The sequence below is a fragment of the Malus sylvestris genome, chromosome 3 (assembly GCF_916048215.2).
Source record: "Malus sylvestris chromosome 3, drMalSylv7.2, whole genome shotgun sequence".
Lineage (NCBI taxonomy): Eukaryota > Viridiplantae > Streptophyta > Magnoliopsida > Rosales > Rosaceae > Malus > Malus sylvestris.
The window spans coordinates 10,315,274-10,340,375 of NC_062262.1; the positions used below are offsets into that span (position 1 = coordinate 10,315,274).

A 25,102-nucleotide genomic window follows, 5' to 3' on the forward strand; every position below is an offset into this window, starting at 1 on the left:
CAATATATTACTATTAGTAATATGTGTATCGTATCGTTTTCTTTTGGCAGGCTTCTCAGAGACTTGAAGAAAAGTGTACGAAACAAAGCGAAGCCCCAAGGATCCATTATACAAGCTTGGGTGGCTTATGAGGCACTTACATTTGTGGAATGTATTTAAAGGATGTTGAGACAACTTTCAATCATCCTCCTCGCAATAATGACGAGGGTGTGAGAAAGGATAAACTTTCAGTTTTTGCCCAAATTGCTCGACCATTTGAAGATTCGATTTATGGCGAGTCGTTTTCCAAGAAAGACATAGAGGTGGCACATTGGTTCGTACTCAACAATTATGATGAGACACAGTCATACCTAGACGAGCATGAAAATATGATGAAGCAGGCATATCCTTCACATTTGTATGCCAAGAAACACCGTGACTTGTTTCCGCAGTGGTTTGTCAAATATGTAAGTTTTAAGTGTTTTGTATTGGACATATATATTGTACCAATTAAGTTGCTTGAACTAACAAATTTAAATGTTTGTCTAATATTAGGTGAATCAACTGAAAACATCGAATTCCCCCGCGTACACTGAAGAGTTATATAACTTGGCGTTTGGACCAATTCGCGTTGAATTGTACTCGGGTTGCCATGTCGACAGCGTCAAGTTCTTAGCGGGTGCACGAGATGGCAAGTTGTGTACGCAAAACAATGGTGTTCATGTCCCCGAGGGAGGTGAAAGTACAAACATTGAATTCTATGTTAAACTAACAAGTGTCGTGCAATTGCTTTACAAAGACTGGTGCTAAGTGATCCTATTTAAGTGTCGATGGTTTGATACAAACCCAAATAGGCATGGAAGTGTGAAAAGAGATTATGGATTACTATCAGTGAACACTACCAAAACTTGGTACGATGACGACCCTTACAACTTAGCAACCATGGCAAAACAAGTTGTGTATCTAAATGACCCTAAAGCTGGGAAGGGTTGGAAAGTTATTCAGAAGATGGATCAAATGAACGTGTATGCTATACTAGAACAAGACCATACTGATGACAACATTGACAATGTTGCTGACCAACGTCTTGAATCTTCGATGGAAAGTGGTGCAGAAACACTCCAAGATACTAATCTTATCCAAGAACCATTTCAGATAGAAGGAGTATCTTCAATCGAAATACCGATTCAGTCAATCACAATTGACCTCGGTAATATTCCACAATACGATGGTTGAGTGCGCACAAATGACGATGGTGACGTATCTATCGATGATGAGGAATGAGACATTGAAAATGATGATAGCGACGAAAGTGAAAGTTATTATAGTTCGGATGAAGATTAAGGCAATATATTTGTAACTTTTTTAGTAAAACACATGAAATGGTTAATGCATTATATAGAGTGATGGAAAAAATGGTATGAATGATTCCCATTTTATATGTGAATTACATTGTAAATAACTTTGGTATGTTTGTATCTTATAATAAATTGTAAACAAAATAAAAAAAATTTAAAAACCATTTTAAAACACAATTGCATGACGCATAACCATTTTTGGTCGGCAAGCTAGGCCTAGCAATTCCTAACACAACCCAATAACCCAACACTACAAGCAAAATATTAATTTAATAATTTTGTAACCCTAAAAGAAATTACTATAATAATTATATATATATATATATATATATTAATTTAACAATTTTATACCCCTAAAAACTATAAAAATTATATATATATATATATATATATATATATTAAATTTAATTTAAAAAATTGGTGACCATTGGATTGGCTTAAATATACATACCATTCAACTTCTTAAGTGTTATACGTACAAAATAAATAAATTTAAATCTACTAAACTAATGGATCCACAAAATCTTATGTTATACTTAATGAAAGTATAAATAAACTCAAACAAACATTCAGAAATCAAGTAACGGTACAAAACTTTTCGACAATTAGAAATGAAAGATCACGATTTAACGGTTATTTTAACTCCGATTTTGATGATTTTTTACAGCTACACTTCTTGATCCTATATGAATACAATGAATGGATTCGATCTTCAATTTCAACTATTTACACTAGATTTTATGTTATACTTAATGAAAGTATAAATAAACTCTAAGTGTTAATGAATCTATATTTTTGATGGGATACGTATTGTACGAAACTAATTTCAACAATCCAACCGTCAAACTTGTTTGTATATGGTTCGAGATTGCATATGCCAAAAATCGCAGAAAACAAACATTCAGATATCAAGTAACGGTACAAAACTTTTCGACGGTTATAAACAAAAAATCACGATTTAACAATTATTTTAAATTTACGCAGGAATATTGCTAGACAAATACATATATTTCGTCGTGCAAAATATATTTGCGTGACGAAATATATTTATTCATCGCGCAAGTGTCTGAAATTTCAATTAAGGCACTTTTTTCGGGGAAATTTTAAAAAACTTGTGCGACGATTTTTTAGCCTTGCAAGACGAGACTCTGTCACGCAAGATTCTATATTTTAACCCCCCTCCTTCTTCCCCCCTCAAGATTCTATATTTTAACCCCCTCCTTCTTCCCCCCACCTCCCTCTTCTTCCTTTTTCCCTGCGCGATACCCTCTCTCATTCCTCTATATCTCCATCTTTCTCTCCGGCCGTCACGACTTCATCTCCAAGAGGTAATTTCCTCTTTATTTTATTTTCAATTTTTTTATTTACAAATTGGGGGTTAGAATTAGGATTTTTTTTCTTTTTCAAATTGGGGGTTAGAATTAGGGCAGTCGAGTTAGATTTAGGGTTCGGAAATTGGAAGTTACATCTAGGTTCTTAAATTAGAGTTTTTAGGATCCTTAATTGGGGTTAGATTTAGGTCTTAAATTAGGGCAACGATTTTGGGCAGTGAGGTTAGATTAGGTTTTCTTAAATTGGGGGTTAGATTTAGGGTTCTTAAATTCGTGGCGATTGTCATACTACAATCAAGTTTATGTCCAAGTGCTCAGGAAGGGTTATCATAGTGAGGGATAACAATAGGTTTCATAGGTTTGAGGATGGAAAGTGCACATGCGGAGATTAGTTCTGTAAACTTCCATGTGCTTCCCTTTGTTTTTGTTTTCTCTATGATTGCACGTTGCTCTCTTCATAAAATATGCAGAAATGAACACATCTAGAACATGGGTTCAACGAGTTGGCATTTTTCATATTTCAAAATTTCGTTTTCTGGAGAAAGGGTTCAGCAATTTGGGATTTTTTTTTTCATCCAAATTTGTGTTTCCTGGAAAATGATATTGTATTGTAAGTTCTTATGTCCTAGATGGGTATTTATTTTCTCTCTTGAAGAAATTTGTTTATCTTTTTTGGATATCGGGTGAGGTTTTTTGTCAACAAATACTTTCATTGCTAATAATGTCATTCTTTAACAAAAATACTTTCATATGATAAGATTGTCATTCTTGATTTTTTTCAATTTTCAGGAGAACAATCCACTAGCTTTTGGACGTACACTTTGGTCACCTGCATTACTTTATGGTAATTTTAATTACTATTTCCATAATTTTGTTACCTTCCATTGCTTTCTAGTATTGTTGTTTGACTTCAAGCTCAAGTGGTCTGCTCGAAAGTAGCCCTATGGATTTTGGTATTGTTGTGGTTGACTTGCTTTTTTAAGGTTCATTTGATGAGAGCTTGCATATCAGAATTAGATGTTTTGGTTACTCTCTTTCATTAGTTTTCTAATTGTATTCATTGACCAATATTGTGCTTCGATTTTTGAAAATAGAAGGTTATCATCTCTGCTTCTAGGGAGATGCAAAGAAGGTTATCAGTTATCCTCTGCTTCCCTTTGTTTTAATTGTGTTATAGCACCTGTTGTGTGTATTGGTGTGATATATTGGACTTTGTAACTCCTAAGATGCCTAATGCTTTCTTTTTCTGGCTATGATGCTTGTATCCATGGTTATTATTGAATATGTGTCATACTTTTTTGTTTCCATCCATTAAATTGGGTGTATGTTCTTGGTTTCTGCCTACCCTCGAGGAGCCAAATTGCTAGCTTGTGGTTTATTTGTCACTTGAATTCCCTGACACACACAGAGCACGTACATACTAGATTTTGCCTTCAACTACTCCTTTATGCTAGATTCTTCTTATAAGTTATAATTGATGGGTCTATATCCTATCTAAATTGATTAATTTGTGTATAGTATATTAGTTTTAAGTTTTGTTTCTGCCAAACTTGAATTGGGTTTAAAATTAGGGTTTTTAAATTTAGTTTTAAATTTAAGTTGAAATTATTAGCACGTGTAAGGTAAGTTAAATCTTTGTGTACAAACAAATTGATTACCAATTTTGTAGATGTCAAAGCTTATTAGAACCCGAAGGGCGATGACTTCTACACCTAGTCCGATGGCTACACCTAATCCGACGACTACACCTACTACTGCCACCACTGCTCCGGCAGAGATGGACCATGGGCCGGTCAATCCAGTTGACCCAGTTAGTCCTCCAGTCCCACAGGCGCAGGCATCGTCGACTTCTTCGGTGGCATTGCTTGTTAGCTCCTGACGTACTCACTGGCGCCCCTATACTACGGACCAGATGTCGCCATCAGGATCCACAACCGATGCCTTGGTTACACGGCCAAGTATACAATCCTAATTCATTCCCATGTTAACTGAATTTTGTTATTTTAGGTTCAATTTGTTAAGTTATGTCATGTAAGGATTAAAAAGTTGTCATCGTTCCAAACCTTTTATTAAACTGTTGTGATCATTGTGTTGGATGCGTATATTGTTTATGCTATTTTCAGGGTTTTGGGAAATGTGTTAATTATAGGGGAGTTTATGCCGAAATTTTAGTAGGATTTGTTATTAGTTTTGGGTTAATGATTTATTTTTCATCTATTTACAGCGAAGAAAAACACCCGGGGACCTTGTCGGCAATTAAAGACGGCCAAGGTCACCCGGGTGACCAACAATCGTATCCCAATCGAATACGATGAGCAACATAAGGCAGCACCAACGGCGGAGCAGCATAGTGCATTGGCCCATGACATTGGGCATGTTGTGCGGACCTTTTGCCCTATGTAGTGGAAGTCTTGGAAGGCGATGCCGGAGGAGACGAAGAACACGGTACGCAACCAATTGTCCATAAGTAGCGTTGCCTTTTTAATGCTTTTCATGTAAAATTTATATATTTATATTTATTACTAATACTTTCAAAATATTTGTTACATTGTAGACAAACTACAATTTGGAGGACATGGACGAAGACATGTTCGCGTACCTCAATCGGCTCTTCTCCGAATGCTACAAGCAGTGGAAGAGTGACCTGCACCAATGTTTCCAGCAATTTGATGATCTGCAGGTCGCTCTCGAGGAAGGTTGTCTAAAAGAGTTGGAGGATCGACAAGATAGTTAGGTTTGGCTTTGCGGTCATTTTCAAGAGCCGGGCTATATGGTGCGTTTTTAATTACGACTTCTTTCATTTTACTTTTTTTAATTTTTACTAATGTTTATTATTTATTTTTTTTAAGTATTACAACTAATATGTTTATTTTTTTATAACAGAAGAAGGCAAAGGCGAACAAGATCAATCGGGAAAAGAAGACTCTTCTCCACCATTCGGGTTCAAGGCCTTTCTCTTATAGGATGGAGGCGCGACGGAAGGTATATATTACATCTTTCATTTCCAATTTTAAAATGCCGCTGATAATTTTTTTTTTCTTACTAACATTTTCCTTATCTTTTTCAATTTCAGGAAGGTTCAAAATTTCCGTAGATCAACGTCTTTGCTGACGTTTATGTTCGGCCTGGGAATAAGTTGACCGAGTCCCTTCATGTAAGTAATTTCTGATGCATTCAACATTTATACTAATTATTTCAAATTGTTTTCTATTAATAATCCATGTTTTTTTTTCAAAGGCGACTATGGTGGAGAAGAGTCAGTCAGTGCTTTAAGAGTCCGATCCCAGCTTCCCTCGGACACGCCGATTGAGTCTGTTTATCCCCCTGAGGATGCAGGGTTTCACATTGTGACAGAGACATTGGACCAGACTTTCGGTCGGAGGCCAGGGACTTATTGTCAGGGGATGGGAAATGCCAGGCGGCGGGAGAGTAGAGCCTCGTCATCCTCGTAGTCAAAGGGCCAAGTTACGGCTTTGACGCATGAAGTCGCTGGCCTAAGGAGTAAGCTAGCATTGTACAAGTCTCAAATGTCGATGCTTGTACAAGCCCTCAGTTCCTCCGGAATATATCTCCCCGGTTTTTCTGCACCATCGCCCTCACAACCCTTCCACACTGAGCAAGCACAGAAATTAGGCCCATTGACCTCCGACCCGTCCCTAACCAGCAACAAGATCCTTTGAACGACATTCCTATAGATCTTTCCGCTTTTTTTTCATAGTTTTGTTCCTGCTTTCTTTTAAAACTTTATATTTGTATGTACATTTTTATTTATATTATAAATAAAAATTGTTTTTTTATTCATTAATTTGCTTCCTTTTTTTTTGTCATTAGTATGAAATCTTTTTTTTTAATTTTCCTTTTATTCTTTTTTTTTTTTGATAAAAATTACACTTGCGCGATGTTGACTAGTCGTCGCGCAAAATTAAGCATGTCTTATAACTTCGTCGTGCATTACCACATGCCTCTAACATTTTTCGTCCTGTAAACTTTTCGAGACAAACTAGTCACAAAGCGCACTTGTACTCTTTTATATCGTACAACAAAAACCTTCGTCCGTATAACTTTAGCGCGACGAGTAATAAAGCGTCACGCAATTTTTTTTGCGCGACGAGTTTGAAATTGTTCGTCGCGCAATGTCTTTTTTCACGACCTTTGAGAAACAAAATATGCGCAACGATTTTCTGGTCGCCATAGTTTTTGTGCGACCTAATAATGATTTGCGCGACAAAATCTTCCTCATTGCGCAAACTGTTTAATTTAGTAGTGCATGGAGATAAAAAAAAATTGTGGCTTGAAAATAATTCTTACTGTGATCTCTTGCTTTGCTCCAGGTCCTTTTGTTTTTACTAATTAACCCCTGAATTTTTATACTAAGCAAAATCCCCGTCTTTAGATTTTCAAAATTTCTATCCAACATTCTGTCTATCTTTGCACGCATTGTCCAAATGAGAGACTTCCGAGAAAAAAGTCATTTTGTCCCTCACCCATTCCTACAACAATTTCTACCTTTCTTCCTTTCCATCTAATGCTTAGTTGGGCACAAAATGACTTGCTCACTCTCAGAAGTTTCTCACATGAACATATGTGATAAAAATAGATGGAATGTTGGATTGGAAAATTCAAAAATCTAATTGTAAGGAGAGTTTGGGCTGATTATAAAAGTTTAGGTGGTAATTGACTTAAATTTAGAAGGAAAATTGGCAGTGTCTTACATGTGGAGGGGACAAATTGACAAAATATAATAATGAGGTAGACGATAACTACCTTTTTATAAATATTGAAAATTAGCTAAAAACAGCATGTGAAAGATTTTCTTTTTGGACAAAATTTGTAGCCAATTTTCTAAAGAATTTGATGGTGGCTAAGCTGACCACGTACTGTGAAGAATAGGCAGTAATTAGGTCCAGTATCTCTTCTATTATGAACAATTTGAAAAATTGCTTGTTGGAAAAGCTTCCAATTGACAGAATAAGACGTGTTCTAATATTGGGTCCTAAGTTCTAACCAGTCAAATTCCGAGAATTATATGCAAGCAATGACTCTGAAGTTGAGACATGAGAATTTGCCCGGCGTTTAAGTTGTGGACTTCTAGAGGAAGAGGAGAGTACGAATTAATATGCAGCAAGGTGTGTATGGAAGTCATGGAACGGAAACAAATTCAAGCAGATGCTTCCGAACAAAAACGAAAGCCAAAAGATTGAAAAATCGTAGAGTGAAGGTCGCATTCTTTAATACGAGTTTTTTCTTTCCTTAATATGAGTTATTTTCTTTTTTGGTTATTGAAAGTATAGGGGGGCAACGACGACTATGGTGGCTGCCGATTTGGGTTTCTGGAAAAGGAGGGAGAAAGCGCTTGGAGGGAAAGAGGCTATATAAGATACGTTATTTGCAAGTGGCATAATAGCGAGGGAATGCAATTATAATTCTTCCAAGAACAATATAAAAAAATTCCTAATTTTTTCGATGTGTTTTGAACTTATTCTGATAAAAGAATTTTAAGTTATTTGCTAAAATTATGTATTTCGTAATCAACTTTTGTATTTTATAGTAAATTTAGTATGACTTTATTCAGGGAGCTCTACTTAATTATAGTGACAAAAAAAAAATCACAAAATACATTTCATAGGATTCAACTAGTTTTGAATCATTTTAAGGAGAGGCAAAAGCTTAATTTCCAACAAACCTAGCCCAAAAACAAGCGAACTAAAATTTTAAAATCCCAATCATGCCGCCAATGAACTTGTTACTTAACCAAACCAAAATTACAATATCTATAAAAACGTCAAACTAATTTCAGATCCATAAAAATTAATTTCTATAAAATCAGTTTCACAATTCACTCATTTTTGCAAGATCGGTTTCAAAAATTTTTGCGCTTCAGCAAGATCAGTTTCATAATTCCTGCACTTTTGCAAGAGGGAGAAAGAGAGAGGTCAAAAGAAGGAGGGTAGAAGTACCAAGAAAGAAAGAAAGAGAGAGAAAGAAATAAGGAGATAGAAAGACATCTTCAAATATAGACAGGTAAAATTATAAATGCAATGACAATTAAAAAAACAACCATTACATCATTTCTATATATAGGGGTGGTTCAGACCAGGATCTCAATCCAAAAATGTTAACCTGAATCTCGAATCGATCATTTTCGGGACAGGATTTCGAAAACTAAAACCGAATCGAAATTTCGATATTCCTAAATTTCGGGATTCCTGAAAAATTTTCGAGATTTCGGTACAGTTCGGATATAATTTTCAATATATGAAACGACAACATCATGCTCAGAAATCCAACATGCATGCTCAAAAATCCAACCAATTCGATTGCAGAAATCAAACACGCATTCTCAGAAATTCAAATTACTCAAATTGAGAAATCCAAATCCAATTGCAGAAATCTAAACCCAAATTCCAAAAACAAATTTAAAAAAAAAATTAATCTGACCTGAAAGTTATGAAATGGAAATTGAAAATATTATTTCCTAAAAATCCCCCTTGTGAAAAATCGATAATTGGCCATAACTTCAAAAGGTAAGTAATTTGATATCGGGAACGAAATTTGAATGACTATTCGAAACAAAAAAACTAATTTAAATGTCAACTATATGATTTTGATGTAGCAGTTGTGGTTATGAATCCTTTTATGATTCACAAGCATGAATTAGCAAGTGCCCTTCACATAGTTTGCTGGCATTTCTCTAATATAGGTGGGGTCTTTATACAAAGACAATTGCTCAATTCTTTTCAGTTTCTTCTTGTCAAACGTTTCAAATCTAAACATGTACTCTTTTTTTACAAACACCTCTCATACTAATTAAGTAAAAAGTCTAAACATGTGACTTACACGGTTTTGTTTAAAAAGTATTTTTAGTAGAGTGATAGCATTAGTACAGTTTTGTTTAAAAAAATATTTTTAGTAGAACGATAGTGTTGGTGAATAAGACAGTTATAATTGTTAGGGGAGAGATGAATCAATGAGTACTAAACCAACACTAATGCATAGACATGTAAATGTTTTCCGCCACATCTACTTGTTAGGAAGACAGGAATCAGCAAGCAAAAATGCACCCACCGGAAAAATATGGTTCCCAAATGGGACAAATGGGACATAAGATCCAACAAAAAAAATATGGGACCAGGAAAACCCTTCAAACAAACCTTCATTATATATATATATATATATATAATACAGCGTGTCAAACCAAGTTTAATGGATACGACCTTCACAAGGTGCGGCTTTGCTTGGACTTGAAAGTCATAGCAGCATATAAGATTTGAACATTTCATCCCTTTCTTCTTCTCTATTTGTTTGGAGTATTTAAATTAACAAATTTTCTTTGTGCTTTCTTTCATCTCTTTCATTAATTCCTCCATTGATGCTGATCCATTTTTCCCCCAAGAAAACATAGAAATTATGGCTTCTGGAGGATCAGCATCCAGCCGTTCACTTCAAGACACACCCACCTGGGCTTTGGCAGCAGTTTGCTTTGTGTTCATATTTCTCTCTCTATTTATAGAGCACTTGATCCATCTCATTAGCAAAGTATGTACATATTACCCCTTGTAAGATATTATATTACCATCAAATTTGTTGAAAAGAGTCATATGGTTTTTGAAGGTGGTTTCACTGATTTCAAAATTTCTTTAATTTGATCATATGTATTTTGGTGCAGTGGCTCAAAACTCACAGAAAGACAGCCTTGTTCGAGGCCGTAGAGAAGCTCAAATCAGGTAAGTTATTTCAGTTTGTTGGTATATTCATTGAAAAATGATCGAACTTGCCTATCCTAATTATTCTGACTATTCTTTCAACGTCAGCGGTTTGATGCAGAATGTATGTTCTAGTTGATAATTTATAGGATTTGCTGAATCAAATTTTTATTTTTTTGGTGCAGTTCTTATACTCCTGGGATTTATGTCACTAATTTTGACAGTATCACAAAGATCCATATCCAAAATATGCATACCCACAAAAGTTGCATATACCATGCTTCCCTGCAGAAAAAAAGCACCAACAAAAACCACCAAAGCACTTGGTTTTGAGCAAATATCAGTAGAAAGAATGCTAGCAGCAGCTGATACCAGTGAGGATCACTGTGAAACCCAGGTATGTTAATAAGTATTTTGTTTTGATTTATATTTATATTTTTAGGATGAAAATTAAGGTTAGTTGTATTTTCTCTTTTAATTTAGTTTTATTTAATTAAAAAAATTTGGGTTTGCAGGGAAAGACCTCGTTTATATCTCAAGGGGGCCTCAATCAGCTCAACAATTTCATCTTTGTTTTGGCAGTTATGCAGATTGTGTATAGTGTTCTCACCATGGCTTTAGGAAGGGCCAAGGTATGCTACGCACCTTTCTATATATATATATATATATATATATATATTTTTTTTTTTTTTTTTTTTTTTTTTTGGCTATAATGCCTTTGACATTTGTATGGGAAAATGTTTGATGGCTCTTGTCTTTCCCTTTTGTTCTTTTTTTATCAAACTATAGATTTTGTTTGATTAGTCACCGATGGAATTTAAATCTATACCGTCATGCAAGTGCTCAACACATCCATCACTGTGGAAAAGGCCACTTGCAAGAGTTGTCCTTTTTTTTGTATAGAACTTTTGTCCAATAAAGGCATCCTGCTAGACCAACGACGTTGAGAGTAAAAACCGTGTAACATGCACAAAAATTGATCGTTCAATAATTGTCTACGAACAACATTTTGGATGTTTATAGATCGCACCCAATGTTCTCCTAACCACACCCCATTAACAATGACCTCACCTTCACGGACCAGGTTTGAGAATCTGGTTGTTAAAAATAGTAAAACTTATTTAAATTTCTACACATTGACTTTTTTAAGATTTTGAGAATGCATCCCAACCTGAAACTCAAAAGAATTAGGTAACGAAGTCCTTGTTGTACATGGAAAATTTTGCACTTTTGGGTGTGTGAAGTCAATTGCATGCACCCCATGAGGCAGTTGGAGAAGCTTTGAGAATTGAAAGGCAGAAAAAATGCATTAAGATTCGGATCACACACATTCCCCTCCAATTTTAAATTAATCATACGTCATTTCATAGTTAAAGGAAAAGTAAATAGTTTTTCAATATTATTCTAATCCTATTTGTGTTACATATATATTATGTTACTACATGTTAATTAATTATAAAAATATTGTGGTAGCAAGTACACAAGCTGGCGGGCACTTCAATTTGTTGTGTTCTAAATCGTTCATCGAAAAATCATTAAAAACATATATTCTAGACTTGCAATCCGAGTAGCAGATCAAAATGTTTAGCTATCAGTAGCATTCGAGTCAGATCTAACCAATAGATCCTGTAGCTTTCCTGTTTTCTCTATTCCGGCATTAGAATGTTCTGATCCCTGAATGAATTTCTTAGTTCAACGTTGAGCTAGCCCCGCTTTCCTCTCCCGCGGCATGAGCTCATTCGCCAAGTCTGAACTCCCATCCTGCTACTTAAGCACCTTGTGATTGTTGAGAAGATCATTACGAGCCTTTTCCTAGAATGTTTTTGTAGATTTCGAATTTTCATGGTGGATTAGGATGAGAATGAGTCCGGGAATCCAGGGCATACTAATCCTGAAGCTTCTGCTCTCCCCTGGGAGGCTTTTGTTAGAATTCGAATTTAAATGGGAGATTTGTGTGCAATAACCTCACAACTTCATCAAGAAGAAGAAGTTACAGTACAGAGAATGAAGAATGATGAAAGAGAGAGAGACTGCAAGCAGAGAATGTGACTGCAAATTTTCATTCGCACACACAGCATGAGCTTGCTAGCAAGTGTGTGAAGAATCCCACACACTTCTAATGGTGACATAGTTTTGGCAGTATTCATGTTTACATCAAAGCAATTTCAGTCTTCCATCTTACATCCTATAAGATGAAGACACATGACACCTCACTTACTTAAGACCTATGATACTTAAATAAGTAAAATTACATTTAAACCTGAGCTAATTACTCCAGCAATGTAAGCTAGGATTAATACAAACACTTAGCACATCAGTTCACGATTTATGCTTCAACAGCATTTACTAGCATTTACTTGCTTAAATGACAGATCACTTTTTTTATAATTATTATTAATTTTGTTTTTTTTTTTTTTTTTTTTTTTTACTTATTGGCTACTCGGGTAACTGGTTTTGTGTTCAAATAAATTAACAGATGAGGCGTTGGGAAGCATGGGAAAAAGAAACTCAGACAGTGGAATACCAAGTGGCAAATGGTAAGATAAACAATGACATAAATTCTTAATTTGATTTTGGGTAATGCTAGAGAGACCAAAGTTTTAAACAAAATTGTGTAAACTAAATGATGTGGTTATTGATTATTGGATTAGGTGTGGTTTTAATTTGTTTTTCTGTGTAAACTAATCTAGCTTAACTTGTTTAATTTATTCCATGATCCAATTTCAATAAAATACAGCAGCTAATCCAACCCTTTTTTTTCAATACTCAACTTTTGGGTGTAGATCCTAATCGGTTTAGGTTTACAAGGCAGACAACATTTGCTCTTAGACATATGAGTTCTTCTACAGGAAGTGGAACATCTGTTGGACTGTGGATTGTGAGTTGATTTCTTTTCACTTTATGGTTTAGTAAAAGAGAGGAGGTACCTCTTAACTATTTATTAAATTTTGATTATTTTATTCTGGTTTTTCTGCAGAGGTGCTTCTTCCGGCAGTTTTTCCATTCAGTGGAGAAAGTTGACTACCTCACTCTGCGTCATGGTTTCGTTTCGGTGAGTATAATTAAATGGATAAACAAATAATACACAAAACCATATCATTCAGTTCACTGTTATTTAGTTCTCGTTTCTCACATTTCAGTAGTTTATATCTAAACTATGTTTTTCACAAATTTTGCAGACTCATTTTCCAACAAACAACAATGCATTCGATTTCCAAAAGTATATACAACGATCACTGGAGGATGATTTTAGAGCTGTAGTCGGAATCAGGTTGCCAACTGTTAATTTTTTATTTTTTTATTTTTTGTCAATTTTTTTCTATTATTATCTACAATTAAAATACTGATAACATACAATCATATCTTTCACATAAATATATATCACCTATGTATTCGGTATGTCCATATTCCATTTATGTGAGATATTCAATCAACGACTCCTTTTATAACAACTTCCTAATTGTGTGTTTGTGAAATTCATCGCTTGGCAGCCCTTTCATGTGGTTTATAGTCGTCATCTTCATCCTCCTCGACGTGCATGGTAATTAAGCAGAAACCAGTTTAATTTACTTATTCAACGTAGAAGTTTCAATTCTGGTTGGTATTAATTAATTTTATGAACTTAAACAGGTTGGCAGGTGTATCTCTGGGTATCATTTGTGCCACTAATTGTATGCACTAAATCTTAAACTAGCTCTTTCTAATCGTGGGTTTATTTTACTAATTCTTGTATGAATTAAAGGGCTAATTAAGAATTATGTGCTCGTAGATAGTGCTAGTTCTTGGAACCAAACTTGAAGTAGTAGTGGCAAACATGGCTCATCAACTTCATGACCAGCATAATGTGATTCAAGGAGCTCCTCTGGTGCAACCAAAGGACAGTCACTTCTGGTTCAATCAACCGCGGTTCGTCTTGACTCTTGTACATCTCACATTGTTTATGGTAAATATTGATCTTCTTTCTTAACTCCGTATGAGTACGTACTAATGCCTAACTAATCACTTCAGTTATTACTATGATCAAATCAACTGACATGATTCAACTTTTCAGAATGCTTTTGAACTTGCTTTCTTCATATGGGTCACGGTATGTCGTATTAATCTTCACTTGTTCGTTTTATTTAGTTAGAAATGTGAACAATTGACAAACAACTTCTTATGTTATACTATATTCGTATGTTATATATATATATTATTTTTTACAACGTGACAATATAACATGTCAAACTGTTTAGTAAAACTACAGTACTCATGTTTAGTTGATTGAACTAGTACTAAAGATAAAAGTCCCTGAGTTTCAATGAAAATTACGATAAAGCTAACTTACCTCTCCTCTCAATTATTTTCAGATACAATTTGGGATACACTCCTGCTACCATGAACACATACAGATTACAATTGTACGAGTGGTTTTAGCGTGAGTACCAACGCTCATCTTCCTCTACTTTGATTCTCTTCATCTACGTATTCACACTCAAGTTTGCACATATGTGTGTCATTGTACAAATCGGGATGCTGCTTAGTATTGTTCCACTAAAAGTAAATTGTTGACAAATTTCTGTAGGGTGACGGTCCAAGTGATGTGCAGTTACATTACTCTTCCTCTCTATGCTCTAGTGACCCAGGTAATGCATGCCTTTACGTGCATATGCGCATATATTTGTTTTCTCTTGTCAGATGTATGTTTTGTTTCAAACTATCAATCTGAATCACAGATTCGAATGCAAATCTAATTCATCAGCGGTTAAAGTTAACAGTTTGATAGCAGAACATATCGTTTGACATCAGTAGAAAATATAACCCTTGTTAATGTACACCTAAACTCGGGTTATGCATGCAGATGGGATCAAATTTCAAGAGTGCAGCAGTGCTTGAAGAGCAAACAACATATGTTATAAAGCAGTGGCACGCTGATGTAAAGAGAAAGAGGAAAAATAAATCACACTATTCACAATCTGGTCATGACGAAGATTCATCTACGGTGGGAAGCAGCTGGGAAATCATGAATTCCCCAGATTTTTCTTCTCATCGTCCCCAACTTTCTTTCGCCGAAATGAACCACAGTCACCCTAGAGAAACTGAGAATTTTTATGGTAACGAAGAAATTGTTGAAGATCATCAAGAAAGGGTTGGACAAAATGAAATTGAACTAGCTAGTAATGCTTCATCTACTGAGGTACATATAGGAATGCCGGAGGTCACCAGAACACAAACTTAAACCTAAACATTTTATTTGGCCAAAAAAAAAAAAAGAAAAGCAAGTATGATAAATAGGTTAGCCCATTAGAGGATTGGAGTTTCTCTAATCAATTTTAGCATACCTATATAATTGGTAGTTTACATTTCTCTATTTGTTTTTCCCTCAAGGTTAATAAGCCTTAAATTGTAACTTCCAATCTTATGATGTGCTCCAGATTATATTTTTTTAATGCTTGTATCCATTAATTAACGTAAAATACTTGGCTCTTTACATGAGTAATAAGAATTTATCATTGCAGATAAATTACAGCTTGATATGTGGGTAAAACCTTTTTCTTTTGCATATTTTACTAAGTTACTTTACATGTGTTAGACTGTGATTTGTGTAAGAATGAATGATTCCTTATATTAACGATTCCAGAACAGTCCTTATCCTTAATTAACAGCTTATAAGGTAAAATTTTAAGTTTTGCTGGGAACAACGGAATTGGCTTGCAACTCTAGAAGTAGAGCTCGTTTGAATGTGCTTTTAAAATGATTAAAAACATTTTTAGTAAAAATGTTTTTTGAACCAATTCTTAGTAAAAATGCAAATAAATTTTGAAAAAAACATTTAAATGCTTTCTGAAAGAAGCATCAGTTATGTGATTCTTGCATAAAACACTTTGAGTGCTTTTGAAACAAAAAAACATTTTCTCTAAAAGCGCTTTCAGTCATTTTGAAAGCACATTCAAACGAGATCGTAGTTTTGTTTGCCCTATTTCCTAATTTAAAGAATAAAAATGACATAGATTACAGGAAATCTCGTTTCTCTCCCGTTTGGTGAGAGACTCTCTATGACATTTTTCTCACCATGGTGTGAGTGGTTACCCTTTCGTCAATTTCGTATGATACCAGCCCTAGCTATGGCCAGGGTCGGTGGTTGTCCCTTCCTTTTCCTCTTTTCTTTTTCCTTCCTTACTTTATATTACTATTATCCCCTGGCTATCCTTCCCAACCAGCCTAGTCTTTCAACACCAATAGTTGTTGATCTTACTTGACTAAGCCCTCAAATCCGTTCTTATCTTTCCTCTAATCCTTGCTATCCATCCATCTTCACGTCCTTCATCCATCCTCGCAACTCCAATCTATCCTTTCATTCACTTCGTTCTCACTTACTTGGCTCTGTCTTTCATCAATTTTATCTCAACTCAAGTCTGCAATCATTATTGACTACGATTTGTTGCCGTCCATTAGGTGTGTACAGTTCTAGTATCCACACCGGCTCGAGTGTTCACACCACCACCACCGTCTCTCTGCCTTTGTTGGCAGTTTCGCCCGTGGGAATCCCACTGCTTCTTTGGCTTCTTCTAATTGGTGGCTGCGATTAGAGACGTGCTCTTTACTGGATGATAGAGTCTTCCTTCCTTCTATCTCTAGCGTTGTTTGGTTGGATTTCTGGCGTTTGTTGGGTCGGTGGTTCGTGCTGGTATGCAACGACCGTGGTAGCAGTCTGGTTTTGGGCCTCAACTCTTATTGGGCTCTTTGTGTTTTGCTTGGAAGGTCCACTTTTTCATTGTGTATACTTTGTTTTGAGCCTTTGTGTAAATTTTGCTGTTGGAAAAAGATTACCCTAGTCCAAATAAAGCAATGGCATTGCATGAGAAATTTGGCATTTTAAACTAATTCATTGCCAAGCCGGTCGACCCTAAGAATCATACGGTTTGGTTTAAGGATTTGAGCCTATAAGACTGAGATTGAACAAAATTTAAATGGTCCAACTAATGGTTACATGCGAACACATCTGCTAATGGTTTGACAAAAAAAATAAAAAATAAAACACACATCTACGAATGGTATACTTTCGTTGATGCCAGTTCGACAAAAGGTGAAAGTCTTGTTCGGGAGAAGGACTTTAGATGAACCGGGCTAAGTTGTTCTCCTAGGTCAGTGCTGACACATAGAGCAGCCTTCCCACGGAGTTGGACACAATACGTGGCGTCTCATTGAGAGTGCTGCCTTATACATCAACCTCATATAAGAATTCCAAAAGTGTTCCATACAATTAAAAAAATAAAAGACAAAAGAAAAACCATTACTAATATAGTCTAGTGTTATTCCTCGTTACCTGTAGGTGAGAAATCTCAAATTCGAGTTTCATAAATGACAGAGTCGTTGCTTAACTTTTGATGATCCTTTGTTCGGCTTTGTCCAAATCATCTTCCCTCAGTATCGTTGTATTACAATACAGGAAACAGAAGACAAACCTTATACAAAATTATTGACTTTAAAAATGCATCAGGGCAAGAAACATCAATCAGCTCGAAGATGTCCAATCATAAGATAAAAAACTGTGGCAAGAAAGAAACCTTTGCTAGAAGAATCAAACATGTAGTACTAGATAAGAGACAAGGGCAATGCCCTTTGCCAATTTACGACAATTAATAGAAAGGCCCACAGGCCCAAAGGTAGACCGAAAACACCAACCATTTTGGTGTAGAAATTGGAATCGATCAATCAAATCTTGGTGCGACAAAACATATGGTTAAAGTTGGAGACCCACTTGTGAAAGAAAATTATTAAAAACATGTTAGAGCTTAGTTTTCAGCCTTATTTGACTCGGATTGTTCCTATTGGGCCACTGGGACACCACATGAAGTTTATCAAGTATTTACATAACTCTCTCAGGTTTATGAAATTACACATGTAGTCCCAAGGTTTAAAATCACTTTCACATACCCGCTTTCATCAAAAACTCCAGTGAAAGTTGCTTGAATTAGTATAAAAATACCTTTTAGGGTGTGTTTGGACGAGAGACTTCCAAATTGCAAGGCAATTAGAAAAAGAATGAATAAATGGATCACAAAAAGTAAAATAGGTGGAATCAGAAAATACGTTCATGAACATTACAAACATATATGATAGGGATTTGTAAATGGCTCATTCGAAGTAATCATTTGCAAATCCCTTTATCATGCCTTTTGTAATGCTTATATGGTACATTTTTAATCCCTCATATTAAACTTTTTGTGATCCAAAAATTTAGAAGTTCCTCGCCCAAACATACCCTTAAGTACAAATGTACCCTTGTAGTTATAAGATTGATGTTTTCTATTTTCAAAATTGGTGATGAGTTTTATTTATGAAATGAATGATTTTTTCAACTAAGGACGAATTGTAGTTGGCTTGTTTAATTTTTTACGAGTTCGACTCAAGTTAGGTTTTGCTTACTTATATATTATACGAACCAAGTTTAAGCGAGTTTAAAAAATTCAAATACTTTTTCTTTTTATAAACATTACATGAGTTGAGGATTTAACTAAGCCAGACAATAATGACTTTTGAAGACAGGAGTTTAATGGTTTCACATTCTAAACTGAGAATCAGTAGCTATCGAGAAAATAATGAAAATTGTTCTACATCAGCCCTTAAAAAGTCCGTCTCAAATGAGCTTAACTTTTGTAGTGAGTACTTTAAGAGTCACAAAAACGTCTTTTTCTCATTAGATTGATGACTGGAACTTAGGGGGAGGTTAGGTTATCATACTTGTAGTTTCTTTAGAAATTAAAGAAGATGGAGGACATGATCTCAATCTCTAACTTAAAAAGTAAAGTCAACTTGAAGATGGCCAATCTAAACTTGGTAAAATTACCTAAACGCAATTTCTCGAAAACAAAATCTCAAACATGCCCTTTCATTGCAAACAAACTTCTTAAATGTATTTTAGTTCGAGTTGTTTCATGAAAAATATGAGATGCTCACAAGTTTTACGAGCCAAACACACCAATGTCATTCAAACTTAATTTGTTTCTTATCGAGCCGAACATAGACCTTATTTGTTTATTTCACAAACCAAATTCACAAGCCTAACAAGAGCCAAAATGCCAAATCCAATACAAACTCTGAAGTCATTTCAAACCAATTTACAGCCCTAGTTAAAAGGGCCATATTATTAGTTTTTGCACTGTGCCCCGTAATATAAATGTCCCTGCATGGATGATTCGGTCTCCTCCATATACACACACCCACCTACGCATCTCCCAAATCATGGTAGCCTAAAAGGGCTCAATGGTTCCTACACGTTTGTCGAGTACCACGGCATTTATCCATTGCATTCACACTACTACGTTTAACTAATTGCGTGACGAACAAAAGTTGGTTGCGCAAAGTGTATTTCCGTCACACAAACGTCTGAGCGACGAAAACTTCGTCGCATAAAGATCGTGCAGAAAGACTTTGATCGACGAATAATAGTATTGGTCGCAAGAACGCAGCGCGACGATTTAGCCTTCGTCACACAAAATAACACGATACAAACGTGGAACGACTAATATTCGTCTCTTGAAACTTTGCGCGACAACAGTTTATTCTTGCGCAACGAAACATTGTTAGTCGTTAGAATTTTGCAAGACAAATGTATCGTCATGCAAAAAGAAAATTATATATTTTTTAAAATTTAATTTTTTGTTCTGTTTTTTTAATTTTGTAATAAAATTAAATTGCAATTAAAAAATGTAATGAAGAGAAAAATAATTTATTTAAAGAAATATAAAATGTATGAACAAGGAAAATGTTTGAAAAGTAAGGGAGTAAAAAACTAAGAAAATAATGTGGCGTAATCTACAGGGTCGTCATTCGGAGGCGGCTGGAAGGTCTCGAGGTTGGGGATGGGCTTAGAGGTCGAAGGGGCAGAGTTATAGGCATGCTCGAGTTGGAGGGGCTCGGATGTCAACGAGGGACGAAGATCAAGGAGACGAATGCCGGACTAACTGAGGGCCTATACAATCAATGACATTTGGCTCTTATACGAGGCGAGCTCAATCCTAAGGTCGGCCACATCTGCTGTCAAAGCTGTCACCACACTCTTTGACTGCGATGATGAAGAGGCTCTAGGTTCTCGCCATCGGGTATTCCCCATCCCTCTACCATACGTCATTAGCCTCTGCTCGAGAGTCTGATCCAAGGTCTCTGTAAGGATCTGAAACCCCGCATCCTCTGGGGGATCCACAGACTTGAGCGGAGTCTCGGGAGGAAGCTGAGAGGCGAACGCCTGAAGAACCAACTGCCTCTTCTCCATCATCGTCGTTTGTGTAATTGTTGACCCTAGAAACTACCAAGCCTACGTGGCGCGCAGGCCAAGTAATCTATAAGCTAACTACGTCCTTCGGTGAATGCGGGGCGTGCCAACTCGTTGGCCGAGCTCGGCCGAGGAGTAAATTTTGTTGATGTTGCGTTGGGTGCGCGGCTGACTTCTACGTCTTGCGATTGCGACCGAGGAAGAAACGCGTCTCGACCTCTTGGGTTCTCGAACCTGAAGACAAGGTTACTATTCTTTACGAAGTTCACGAATCGTCGTCGTCGGATTTGATCACAGTGATGTTATTCGTCAGAGTAAACTCTCGCCGAATCGACACCAAAGTGTAAGGGCACAAATACTCAAAACAGATATAAGTCTTGATGGTGAACGTGGTTCAGCCATCCGAATGCCGAACTCTAAATCCTACTTGGGAGTATCCAATCATAAAACAACTCGGCATGCAATGCGCCGAGCTCAATATACTGTAACACCTCACTTCGCCGAGAAGGCTAATGAGATAACCTCAATCAATAAGGACCCGGAAATCCTCCTCGACCGAGACTTAGATAGGTAACCAACCGTTCTCGCCGCAGTGCTGTTGATGCCAACGGAAGATACTGCGAGATCGACTGATTCTACGGTGACAGAGCTATCTATGCCGACTTAAGATATCACCGGTTGCTTCCACAGTGCTGTTGATGCCAACGGAAGATGTGTCAGCGAAAAAGAAGGAAAAAATCTCAAGTTGTTGAGAGTTTGCGCAGGGCAGTTTTGTATTGATTTGCAGGGGCCCTTGAATGATGCACAGCCTCTTCTATTTATAGCAACGGCTCCCCCCAAGGTCGAGTTAAAACCCTACTCGGACTAGGTCTTCTTCTCCTGATCAGCACCAACTCGACCAGTCTTATTTTCACTAGGATTGTGAACCTAGTCCTTAACCGAGCCGGATTCGCTTCCGAGTTATTAATCCTACCGAGACTTCCTATTGCACTAGGACTCGACTTGTCTTGTGTTGTGACCTAGCCGACCTAGGTTTAGAAGCCCACGTGCTGAATGATCCATGGCATTCTTATCGCAAGGCCTTCCAGGGCGAGAATGATCCTATACTCGGCCCAAACTATTATTTTGGGCCCAAACATTGCCCCCTCGCTTCTGAGGTCCTCGGCCTGAATTCGTTGGCCGAGTTTCGGCCTTGAAGAAGCGAATGTAATCCTCAGAACCCCAGTGCTCTATTTCCAAGGCGCATTTATTGAGCACGATTGCACGATCTTGATCCTGCTAACCAACTCGCCACGTGGCGTCTTCTAACATGGCCAATCCCTAATAATGACGTCTAAGGCGTGCGGCTACCTGAACCGTCATGCAATCATGACCTTATGGCTGAACCTAGCCACTCTACCTCAATCCGCGAGCCGCTTGTCATCGTGCAGACGTCGAAACGTCTTTCGCCATTAATCTCGCCATCACACGCAATCGTGCGCCCCCAAAACCTGAGACTCTCGGTCTTCTCAACTGCATTTCCTGAATGTTCATCATGATCAGCGATTCCTTCGGTCGATTTTGCCCTTTGTTTTGAATTTCGAACGATTGCCCTTCCTTCTAAAATCCTATAAATACTGAGAATCCCTCATTCATACTTTACGCTTTCAAAATCTCTCTGAAATTTCTTGCTCTTGTTCTCCAGCGCAGTTCTTTTTCCAGGTCTTCGTCTCCAAATCCCCCAACCCAGAAAAACCCCTTTTTCACCGTACCTTTTAAACCTCCTACAATGGCCTCCCTCATCTCTAAGCTTTCCAGGGAATGTGATCAGTGTCAGAAGATTCTTGATCGAAGCTCAATCAAAACCATACGGTTTGAAAGTGACATGAGCACTTCTCACCAAATCTTGGGTCCTCTTTTCAAAGTGGCAGTACCGTCAGCCATTACTGGACTTCTTCAGGAGCATTGCCTATCACTTTTGCTCCAAGGGTTTGAATGGTCGAGATGGGATGCGGCGAAACCTCAAGGCTCCTGGCCTTCGACCACTACAACCTGGGCAGCTTGGGTTGTTCGAATGGAAAAGCTCTTCGGCGAGCAATGGAATGCCCTCGGTATCTACGACGTCATCCTCCTTTCATCTATGGACGTCGTTCTCGACAAGGAGCTTCTCCTAGCCGCCCTATGCTTTTGGTGTTCAGCCACCAACACCATGGTTCTCCTTCTTGGTCCCATCGGCCCCACCATTCTGGATGTCACCGCCATTCTGGGAACTTCAGCAACTGGAATTCCCATCGATGCTGCCCTCGTCGGGTACCCGTCGAATCTTGACTTGAAGACGCTTTTCGACCGACGGGCTTCTGAAACGTTGAGCCGCGAGGGTCACATCCCCTCAAAAGAAGACGTTCAGAAACTTCACAAGAACTTCTTCAACTACAACACCCTCTATCTCCATTTTGCCGGCCAAGGAGAAGAGGCCCTGCGAGAAGGGGAACATGAAGCTTTCCTTTTCTATTGGTACAACAAGTACATTTGTTGTACCAAATCGAACAAATGCTTGGTCGAGAACATGCCGGTGGCCGAGGCCCTGGCTAGTGGTCACGTCCTGACACTTAGTCCTAACATCCTGGCCCATCTCTTCTGTTGCCTGGCTGAGACGACCCTTCACAAGATCGACCCATACCAAAACGGTCCCCTCTGGGTCTTTCAACTCTGGGTGCAAGTTTATTTCGCCTCCCTTCGGCCAGCGATCGTCGATTTCTCACCAACGGAAGCGCTTGGGGCTCAGCTGACCTCCCGACCAACACCCCCTCACCAAGCCGAAGAGGTATTCAAATACTTTTTCGCCCTTTATGACCTTTCCAACGAGGAGTTCTTGATCTGCCGTCGTCGAGAATATCCCTCCTCAATCAAGCTACCCACATCAATGTGGGGCGCGGACGAAGATGCCGACCTTCGTCAGTCTTGGGGGTCGTTCGTGCTTACTCGCGATCTTCCTCTCGGCTGTGATGGGAAATGAGCGGGCTGGGAAGTGTACCATCCTAATTTCCTTGCTCGACAGCTTGGCTACCTCCAAGGCTGCCCGGTCCCCCTTCTCTCCTCTCGAACCGTCTTAAGCCGTGGGCGCGAACCGGGCTCCTTGGAGAAGGAATGCATTATCGCCAAGAGGGAGTTCCAAGAGCAATGCCAAAGTTTCCGCCTTCGACCGGCCACTCCTGAAACCCTTTGCACTGACACCTTCGGTGACTGGTGGGAACAGTATACCCAGGAGTTCTTTGGGGCTCTGGTCGAAGGTGTGTTGAACAAACTCTTCGGTGACCGGCCTAAGAAAGCCTCGGCCCCCCAAGCTCAAGGTAACTTTTTTTTTTTTTCAATTTTGCACATTGACTTGCCTTGCTAATTTTCTTTTACTTTCTCAAGTAGTCGGCCGTTGAGAAAGGTGGAGGTGGTCGCTGCAGCTGCGGCCGAGAAGAAATCGGTCGTTGCTAAGAGGGCCAAGACTGCTGTGCTGCGCAAACGGCCTCGTCAAGAGGCCGAGCCGGTCATCGAACCTCTGCCGCCTGCCAAGCGGGTCAAAAAGCTGGCAAAGAAAGGAGCACATGAGATCCACGTCATCTTCAGTCACACTACGGAGGCGACGACTCCAGGCGTTTCTTCTTCTCCCACCGTCGGCCAAACCTTGGTCGAGAAATAGCCAACTCCGGCCGCAAAAATAGTCCAACCACGGCCTGTTTCTGAGGTCGGGACACCAGTTGTAGCTCCATCGGTCGAGGCTGCGCCTGTCCTAGAAAAGGCAGTCCCTGCGACCGAGGGGGCATCTCCCGCACATCCAAAACCTTCGATCCTCGTTCTGGAAGAGAGCGAGGGGAGCAATGAAGTTCCATTGACGAGTCGCCCTCATCCCCGCCGTCGACCTCTTCCTACGTCTAAGGCGGTCGTTCCAGTCGATCCTTCCACAGCCGGCCATGGCAAACGACCGGTCGGGGAACCAGCAGCGGCGGTGGAATCGCCTGCTCATCTGCAGGACCCGGATCTCAATCCTGCATTCGAAACGGCTGTCTCGGTCCGCCCTTCCACGGCCAACCGTGGCAAACGACCTGCTGAGGAGCCAGAGGCGACGGCGGAAACGCCTGTTCATCCTCAGGACCAGGACCTCAATATTCCTTCCCAGGAAGTCGCTTCGGCCTTCGTAAGTGCCATCTACCGCCTTTCCTTGATTACTTTTCTGCCTTAGAATTCTAAACGAGGAAAGTACTAAATGTCAGGTGCCTATACACTATTTTCATCAAAAATCCTATGCGCCGAAGGGCGTTATCTATATTTCTTGGCCACCTCAGTGGCCATCGAACGTAGATAACCTCCATCGGCCGCGTGAACTGAGAAGCAGTCTAAGACACTGGGCTCGGCCATTGAGTTCTTTAGGTTCGAGCAACGATCCTGGAGACATGGCCGAGGTCTTCTCTTGGCAGGTTAAAAGAAACGAAACCTTCTTTCTATCTT

At 38.3% G+C, this 25,102-nt stretch overlaps 1 protein-coding gene and 1 pseudogene across 1 annotated transcript; both read left to right on the plus strand.

The window, feature by feature from the left end:
• Positions 1–3,345: 3,345 nt before the first annotated feature.
• Positions 3,346–6,469, plus strand: LOC126616232 (uncharacterized; annotated as a pseudogene).
• A 3,422-nt stretch (positions 6,470–9,891) lies between these two features.
• Positions 9,892–15,874, plus strand: LOC126614730 (MLO-like protein 3). The gene is made up of 15 exons (XM_050282378.1): positions 9,892–10,204; positions 10,335–10,392; positions 10,557–10,768; positions 10,887–11,003; positions 12,848–12,908; positions 13,155–13,249; positions 13,349–13,423; positions 13,551–13,642; positions 13,863–13,912; positions 14,002–14,042; positions 14,141–14,314; positions 14,423–14,458; positions 14,721–14,788; positions 14,936–14,996; positions 15,212–15,874. Exons 1-15 carry the CDS (start codon positions 10,076–10,078, stop codon positions 15,587–15,589), a joined length of 1,647 nt encoding a protein of 548 aa, XP_050138335.1. The 5' UTR covers positions 9,892–10,075; the 3' UTR covers positions 15,590–15,874.
• The last annotated feature ends 9,228 nt before the right edge of the window (positions 15,875–25,102 follow it).